Source organism: Physeter macrocephalus, chromosome 12 (assembly GCF_002837175.3).
Source record: "Physeter macrocephalus isolate SW-GA chromosome 12, ASM283717v5, whole genome shotgun sequence".
In the NCBI taxonomy this organism is placed as follows: Eukaryota; Metazoa; Chordata; class Mammalia; order Artiodactyla; family Physeteridae; genus Physeter; species Physeter macrocephalus.
In genome coordinates, this window is record NC_041225.1 from 78,068,124 (window position 1) to 78,077,653 (window position 9,530).

General features: G+C 35.5%; 1 protein-coding gene across 4 annotated transcripts in view; it reads left to right on the forward strand.

Moving 5' to 3' along the window:
• EHBP1 (EH domain binding protein 1) overlaps nt 1–9,530 on the forward strand; it is a 343,347-nt gene that overhangs the window by 293,481 nt on the left and 40,336 nt on the right. For all 4 annotated transcript variants that reach the window (XM_007108111.4, XM_024133485.3, XM_007108113.4 and 1 more), the window contains 3 exons: nt 1,928–2,066; nt 2,232–2,338; nt 5,017–5,140. In XM_007108111.4, the coding sequence (XP_007108173.2) occupies nt 1,928–2,066; nt 2,232–2,338; nt 5,017–5,140 (370 nt within the window). The remainder of the gene's footprint in view (nt 1–1,927; nt 2,067–2,231; nt 2,339–5,016; nt 5,141–9,530) is intronic.

Here is a 9,530-nt window from a genome sequence, read left to right on the forward strand (position 1 = left end):
TATATTATCCCCACTCAAGCCATCCCCCCTTTTCCTTGCACTGTATCGTTAATATTTCTCTAGCTTTAGGGCATTTCTAGTCTTGTATAACTTTTTCACCCACCTGCGGGCTATGGGGACTGCCCTGGTGACTGAAAGGATTTCCTTCCCCTGACACAGAGATGCTTTGAAGTCCCAAAACAATGACTTTCATTGCTTTTCCCTTATACTGTCGGTTTCTATAAATTGGTGATGAAAGTGTGTGGCAGCACCAGAGGACTTTTGGTCACTATCTTTGAACAAAAGGAAGCCTGGATCAGGTCTGATTTTTTGCGTTCAATTTAGCTTTCTGCACTGGATTTAATGCAGAATGAAGCTGGACTAAGAATAATACAATGGATTGAAAAGGCTAACTGAATTAGTGGGTTTAGAGGAATACATTTGTAAAGTGGCAGAAGTCCCTAGTCATAAAAAGGTTTCTTAAGATGGGATTTGCTGGCTAATCGCACTGATATTTTAGCATGTTGCCAGGCCTCAAAAAATTTAGCCGTGTTTGTTTATTTTGGTAAAGACTTGAGTTTTAGACTATTGGGCAGTTATTATGATAACAGTAGAATCCACACTTTTCTTAAACAAACAAACAAACAAATAAATAAAAGCCATAATTGTTTCTATCCTAGCTACATAGCTAGCATATTATAAGCATGATACTAATAATAAATATATAACGTAAAAAAATAAAACAGGTATTTTCATTCTTAAGGTTTAATTATCTAAATAGATGCAGTTGTTTTTGCTTTCCAAAAAGCTCTTAAATGTAGTTATTTTCAAACTTATTCCAACAAAATGTGTGCTTTAAACAGCTTGTCTTTGTATGGATCTTTTTAGTTAAGATTTTTTAAATGGTGCTTATAAAGAACATATAGAGTCCATCTGTTCTCTTGTAGCTTTCAGCATTGATTTGGGGTTTTATTTTTTTAATAAAATGCAGTTTACACGTTTATAAATGAGGCATTCTGTGTTTGTGGAAAAGGATAAACTGTTACCTTCCCTTGAGAATTCTGTATCCCAGGCCTCCTTGAGGCTAGAGAATAGGCCATTGGAGGACTCCCTCATTACTGATTGTCTCAATGCAGAGGAAGGGCAAAGTCTTGGTAGCTTTTGATAACCAGTTTCAGCATTCAGCAGGCTTAGCTATTAGTCATGCATCTTAGCCTTTCCCTATTTACTTTCAAAACACTTAATAAAAATAATAAAGATTAGGTATAAAATGAAATATTTGTTTGGTACACAGCACCACGGTATCTGCGGCTTCCACACACTGCAGTGGTTCAGTCTTCTGGGATATTTCTTGTTGATAGAACCATTTGAATTTGTTACCAGTATTAACATAGGAAGCTCTGGAAAAGATAATTGTAGTTTCCTTAGCTGTAAAGGGCTTACTTACAAATCTGGCTTTGGAAAGTTATAGCTGATGAAATGCAGTTCAGTGGGGTAGTGTTATAATCCTACCTTTTAGCCTTCATCCAGCATTAGTGGTTTATCTCATGGGCATAAAATTAGAAACTAGTTCTTCTTGTCATACAAGTCTGTGGGACTGTACAAACAGATGGGGCAGAATAGTGGAGCTAGGGTGGTGGGGTGGTGGTAGAAAGAGGCAATGTGGCTTTTAAATGATACATATCAGAAGAAGACATGGGGGTTCACAGTATCTAATGAATCACAGTTATCAAGAATGAGCCTCCATTTAAACCATATCTCCCAAAGGTTTCAGTTACAGGCAACAGACCTTGCCGTTGAGCTATTTAGAACATCTCTTTATAGTCCTTTTTTCTTTCAAAACGTTTCTAAGTTGGCATTATCTTAAATCAGTAAAACTTGTTTTACTAATGTGTAATTTCACGTTTATAAGATCAGGACTCTCTTACCACATTTGTTTCACTTTTAGAATGGCACAGAAGATCTCCGGACTGAGCGATTACAAAAAGCAACAGAACGATTTAGAAATCCTGTTGTGTTTAGCAAGGATTCTACAGTAAGAAAAACTCAACTTCAGTCTTTCAGTCAATATGTTGAGAATAGACCAGGTAGGAACACTTTTTTAAGTGTTTTCCCATCTTATGATTTAACTATATATATATATATATATATATATATATATATATATGGAAGCTGATAATGTAAATCCACATTTCAATACACAAATATCAAGCTTTATAATAATTTTACATGTCTTTCCCTTTTTTTTTAAGAGATGAAAAGGCAGAGATCAATACAGGAAGATACAAAGAAAGGAAATGAGGAGAAGGCAGCAATAACTGAAACTCAGAGGAAGCCATCAGAAGATGAAGTGCTTAATGTATATTAATTTTTTGTGTGGTTTCATGATTGCTGATAATTCCAAACTGTATGTGGAAATAGTGCCTTTATTTGTTAAAATGAGATGTTAGGTTTTTTAAGATGTCAATCTCCAGTGCATTCAAAGCAGAGTGAGAGGGGTGCACTGTTGAATTAGTCTGCAGTGTGGTGATAATTGTCAGATAAAAAAAATGAATTTTTCAGAGTTCCACAGCCCCAGCTTCCTTGAGACATTTCCATCAGGGCACTTCCCATAAAGAGATTCCAGTATTGATCTACTGGGAGGATTTTAATTATTACAATAGCAGATACCGCAGAGCTGCAGTTAGAGGGAAAAGTCACATGAGACCTGCTAGAATTTCTCAGCCAACCCATTTTGTTGGCTTGGGTTAATGGGTGTTCAACCTTTCCATTATCCAGATCAGCCGTGAATTACTAGCTGAATGATGTTTGCATTAATATAATATATATGGTAATTTCTTCACTTAATTAACGGGGAGGTTCAGCTCAGTAGGGGTATGGGCTGATCATGTGTAAAATTGATTTGTGAGGGAAATATTTGATAGACCGCAGGGAGAAAGCTGCTTTTGATGGACAGCTGCGGGACAGAAGCAGGAAGAACAAGTTTTAACTTGAATTTTTGTCTGGAAGCATTGCTCTCTTTAATGGTGCTACTTTTTTATTATCTCCAGTTTGTGTAAATATTTTCTTTGTTTTTACTGTTAAAATTGTCTATTATGGATTTTAAAATCCTTGCAAATGTAGTCAGAGTTACAAACTACATTTTAGAGCTGTAAAAACTTCTCATTTTTAAGTTCTCGTTTTAAAGTTGTTTTACTAAAACCTGGTATGTCTTAATACATAGAAGAAGAGCTAACTGGTATATCCTGATGAAATATTTAGTATAATTATAAGATACAGAATATTTGAGTACACTATATACTCACACTAAAGAAATCTGACTATAAACTTTGTTACTATATTTAACTGAACCAGTCAGTACAAGCAATGAAGTTTATGTGTTGCTTATCACTTCTGTTTTCTTATATCTTTGTTACTTTTACTATGTTTGTTTTGTACCTCTGGATGGAAATGAGAATAGTCCTTTTTGAAAATGCTCTGCTGTCTGACAGATAGATACATAAAGCATTCACCAGATTCCAGATTTTAAACCTACCATTAGCATTTATTCTGTTATAGTTTTTCTGTATTATTTCATAGTGAGATGGGAGAATATCCACTTTGCATGAATCTTTTAAAATTACAGTAACTTATTTGATCAGTCTATCCTGAGACATTATCAGTTTCATGATTTTTAAAAATATTTCAGCTTTAAGTTTGTCAGCTACCATAATCAGTTTAACAATAAGCTGGTTTAAATTGAGTTCATGTGTGAGTACAGTTTACTGGTTCCAAAGATAAATAAGTTATACAAATGGTTAGACAGGTTTGTTGATTATGAGAATTCCAAAATATCCTCGTAAATAACATAATTCTTGATTTTGTTTCTTGTTTAAGGAGTAACGAAAGATAATTCCTCATGGCTTCTTAGAGATTAATATGCTTCTAGGTAGGGAAGGGATTTGACACAAGAACGTTGTTCACATTTATTTCTCTGAATAAATATTGTAAGTGCTGATATTAGTAGTAGTAGTGGTGAGAGTAATCACTTAAGCAGTTCTTCAGTATTTCTCAGCTACTTAGGAAACTAACCCCTAGAAATGCCACAAGACAAACAAGCATTCCAAAGGAAGCTATAATTAATCAGTTTGGTACTATACCATGAATAACCCTGCCCCCTAACGATTTCAATTTGTAATAGGAAAATTAAAAGTAAGCCTATATTGGTATTTTATAATAGAACAGATAGTTCAAATAAAACTTCTAAGGATAATTTTTTTTAACATGCTTGGTTGTAAAAAGTAAAATTTCAGGTTGAAATCCAAATTTGGTTAAATGGAAGATTAACCAAATCAGTGTACTGGTGGCATTAGATCCAGTGTAGCAAGGTTTGAAACCACCTGTCAAGTTAGAATTCGCAGCTACAATAATTAGTAATACATCAACAGAATGACATGTTAAAGTACAGAAGCCAGCTGGAGGGGAAACTGGAGATATTAGAAACTTCTCTTTTATCATTTTTTAAAAATACTTTAAATAGTATAGTTACTATGAAAAGAAGAAATGTATCATTTTAATTTTATATTTTTGTAAGAACAAATCTGATTATTTTCAGGATAGAGTCTTTAGGAAGCAATTCCTTAGTTAAATTCCATTTTTATATACTACACTTTTGAATTAAAGATGTCACTTGGTGTTTGTTTTGACAGTCACCAAGGGAAAATTATCTTCTATCCTTGTCCATGCTTAAATCACTCTGACTCAACTCTAAGGAGAATTTTTTCTTACTTAGTGTTAACTTTTTAAATCTGGCAAATCTGGGTGTTAAATTATAAATATAATACTAAACAGCCAAGATTTTCTCTATTTACAAAAGTTTTGCAATATATGTAATACATAAGAAAATTTTTTGAATCACAGGGCGTTGCTTTTAGGTACTAAGAGTGATACTAAGGGCGTATTTGTTTCTCTAGGTAAGTGCTTTACTAAGTGTTTGTAGAAAGGAAAAATGCAACTTACAAGTGATTATTTTTCTTTCCTGTTTGTTCTCGTTAACAGAAAGGGTTCAAAGACACCAGTCAGTATGTTGTAGGAGAATTGGCAGCACTAGAGAATGAGCAAAAGCAAATTGACACCCGTGCCGCGCTGGTGGAGAAGCGCCTTCGCTATCTCATGGACACAGGTACGGTGCCCAATTACACTGTAAACAGTTTTGGCAAATTGAGCGTTCACAAACTCTTATAGAGTTTTGGAAGTGTGAATCTTTGAAGCCTGAATGTTCAGCAGAACTGCCTTGAAAATAAAAAGGCTGCGATTTGCAGCCACCTCTCTGGGCCCTGGTGATAAGAGTGCCTTCATGGGAAGTGATAACTCGCCCTGATACCGTGTGAGCCAGCACTATTGAACAGTGTGCTCATCCATGCAGAGTTGGAATACACATCTGTGCCTCATTGATATGCCACTGCTTAAAAAAAAAGTAAGATCTTCACTGTTCTACTGATTCATTGGGAAAAAAAAAGATTTGGCCAGCTAAAGCCATGTACTGCATGAAACAGAGCACTATGCATAGGGGACATCTCCACGGACTAGATCACTGAAATTTGAGAATACTATCTGGTTACTGATGCTCCACAATTTTTTTTTCAGGAGAACTGGTATTTAAAAGTCTGTAATACTTTGTGTCACAGTTGCATTTGAAAGGATTAAGGTATATAGGAAGGTTTGTAAAAATGGTTTAGAGCAAGTTAGCTCCTAACCAGAGGGTAGATTGGCATTTAATGCTGATTGCCAATAGTGATTGAATAGATCTAAGTGTACAGTAAGCTATTGGAAAAAAAAATACTGTATGTGTTTTAAAGAAATATATATTTCTTTAAAATATGTGTCTATACATATATATTTCTTTAAAATCCTGCTCCTACAAAAGGGGTAAAAATGGGAAATAAATTCAAATCATCCATACCAAATTAAAAGTACACTATATTAAGTAAAAAAAATGTCAAAATGTAAGTGTAAAATCTATTCCTTTAATCTAATTAATTGCTTTAATTTTATGGCAGTGTTAAAAGTAGATTAGTAAATTAGTAGTAGATTAGGACTGGAAAGCTTTCTTGAACTTTTTCTTCTCTATTTGCCAAAGATGTATTTATAATTAAAGAACTCCTCCAGAAATAAGCATTTATATGGGACATTTGAAAATTGCCTACATTAGTGAAATCAGAACATACTAGAATGTGAAGAGACCTTTGGCTTTATCTGGCCGGATTGGTTTCAAGCTGTGTTCTGTGGAGACTTTAGGGCTTCTTCAGAGACACCTCGGGGCTGGTAGGACAATAAGGGAGCAAGCAGATAGACGTCTGGGTTTCTTACCTTACTTCAAACAGAGTAGCTCTGGGTTTATTTATCTGAAATAGTGGGCTTCTTGGATGAGTTCATTTAAAGAAAAGGTTCTACTGGTTAAAATTTAAAACAAAACAAAAAAAGGTTTGTTTTATTTTTTGAAAACTATTACCTAACCTTCTTATTATTCAGAGGAGACAGAGGCACAGGAAAAGCTCAGTGCCACACACATCAGTAAGTGGCTGACCTTCAACTAGCATGCAAGTCACCAGAACCCCATTATACCATACCCTTCCTGCTATGCCAAATTACCTAGAACATGTTTATCATTGCCCTAACAAGTTACATGTATGCTCATTCATATACATAGACTTTTGTGTGGATTCAACAGATATGCCATAAACCAACATATGGCTTCACATTTGCATTTTTCCTTTGGTCTGTGAAGGTTTTTGAAAATATTATGTTAACTATATTAAAAATGTAAATACTAGGTAGTGTAATTTCTGTAACACATTTTAAAATTATTTCCTTTATATATTTTAAGGAGACTTTTTTTTTTTTTTTAATTCTTTCAAGTTGAGCACCTTTCCTCTCTTCTGTGTTGGATAAATTAGGTGTTACTATAAAAGAGCCTTGTGTCACTGGAGAAAATGCTAGAAATTCTGTTTCCTTTCCTTCTTTCACACTTGGAGCCTGATTTATTGAGGGTTCTAACCAAAATAGACTCAAGTTCTCGTCCCCATACTACATATTACCAGTGAAGCTTTGTAGTGGCCCCAACTAGAGATCATTTATCATCTAAAAGACAGTCATGGACTACAGGTTGATTCTAGAATCTCTTCAGGGCTTTATATTCCATACTACACAGGACAGAATCTAGTCTAGACTGGATCTGCTAGACTTGGTTCCCCAACTTGATAAATGCCAAGAATCCCCCCTGGATTGTATTGAACCTCCTCCAGCTCAAATAATGGTCTCCCAAGATTTGCCTAAAGCCTGGGTAACAACTGAAGTAAAAGATAAGGTGTTAGAAAGGAAAAGCATATATTTATTCATCCTTTTCCTTTTTGGGGTTCCCATACTTCCAACTTTTCATTTATTAAAGAAGCTAGTACCTCTTCTCTGGTGTCTTAGAGTTTTTGTGTACTTTCTGAATCTCAGCCTTAGAATTAAGCAGAGCAGATAGTATACATATTCTTTTTTTTTTTTTTCTTTCGGTGCGCGGGCCTCTCACTGTTGTGGCCTCTCCCGTTGCGGAGGCGCAGGCTCAGCGGCCATGGCTCACGGGCCCAGCCGCACAGCGGCATGTGGGATCTCCCCGGACCGGGGCGCGAACCCGCGTCCCCTGCATCGGCAGGCGGATTCTCAACAACTGCGCCACCAGGGAAGCCCAGTATACATATTCTTTACATGATAAAACTGAGCCTCAGATTGGGAAAATGGCTCATATAAGATGGCCTAATTACTAACGGCTGAGTTAGGGCTTGAACCCAAGTTTTTAGGTTTTCTAGCTCTTGAGATATTTCTCTTTTCCCACTACATCTTTTTCATAGCAAAAGCATACTTTATTGGCTATTTCAATTTTTATATACTTGTAGGTACTGACTATATACAATTTTTAATTGTATTGATTTGAAATTCATGTATAAAATTAACCATTTTAAAATGTACAATTCAGTAGCATTTACTACATTCACAGTATTGTACAATCACCACCACCATTTCCAGAGTTTTTCATCACCCTAAACAGAAACTCTGTACTCATTAATTCCTCATTTTCTCCTCTCATGGTCCCCTAGGACTCACTAATCTACTTTCTGTCTCTCTGAAATTGTTTTATTCTAGATATTTCATATAAGTGAAATCAAACAATAGTTATCCTTTTGTATCTGGCTTCTTTCACTTATTATAATATTCTCAAGGTTCAACTATATTGTAATGTACCACTACTTTATTCTTTGTTGTGGTTAAGTAATATTTCATTGTATGTATATGCCACATTTTGTGGAGTTATTCATCCATTGTTGGACACTTGGGTTGTTTCCACCTTCTGGCTACTATGAACATGGTCTAAAAGCATCTCTTTGAATCCCTGTTTTCAGCTTTGGCGGTTATATACCTAGAATTGGAATTACTGGGTCATATGGTAATTCTCTATTTTGTATTAAGGAATTCTACTCAATTTTAAATGGGTGTGAAGTTTATTTAGAAGTTGATTTGTGGAATTCAAGAATACATTTTCCAAAAGAAGCACTGTTATAAGCATCCACAGGCCAGACAAACCCACAAAAATCTATTAATTTAAAATGTAACTAAAATAATACTAATAGTTACATTAGACCTGAGTCCTAGGTTCCCAGGGTTTGAGCAGCTCTGGATTTTAAGCACCAATCCCTTAACACTGAAGCTCTTGCATCTTGAGAGACGATAGTAGGGACTGGATGGTGGCCTAGATTTCTGGGCATTTCTCCTGGCATGTTGGGAGAAGACTCTAGCAAGAAAGTAGCAAAGGATTGTAAGAGAGAGCCTCAGTGGGTCCTGCAGCAAGTGGGTCCCTGGGGAGTTACCAGGGATGAGAATGGCAATGACAGGGGAAGGGCTGGAAAGATCCCAGCATTCATTTAGGGGAGAGGTATCTGTGTCAGAGTCAGCTCAGCTGCGGAGATTTATATGACTGGTCCCTTCTGAAATTGAGTAATCCTAAATCAGTGATAGTTTGAATATTAAGTAACAATACTGTGTGTGAGAGAGAGAGAGGGCACACGAGTATCTTCTGCCATCCTGTCTTAGGATCTATAATATCCTCATGCAAATACTAGAGAACTTTTTTCCATCAGTTCTGAATGTTTTGTGGGTTTTGTTTTTGTTTTTCTTTTGTAATTGTTGCAGAGGAGGAATTTTTAAATTTCTAGCACCTAAAGTTTATAACAATTACTTCTTTGGGGACACTAAAGCTTATTAGGTAGAAACATGCATGTGTTCCAGGCTGACGTTTTGTATGTAAGTATAGGGCTAATGAATCTGTACCAGCAATGTTGTTACCCTTGCAAAAATGGAGTTTATAATGGAAATGTTGATGGGCCCTTTTACTGAAGTGCTGCAAATAGTGTTACTATAATGAATGGTGTTTCTTTTCCATTCCTAATCTGTTTTCATTTGATGGTTATCAAACTTTCTTACTGTAGAACTGTAGTGTTTTAAACTAATGATTTGTGTGGTTTTTGTGACAA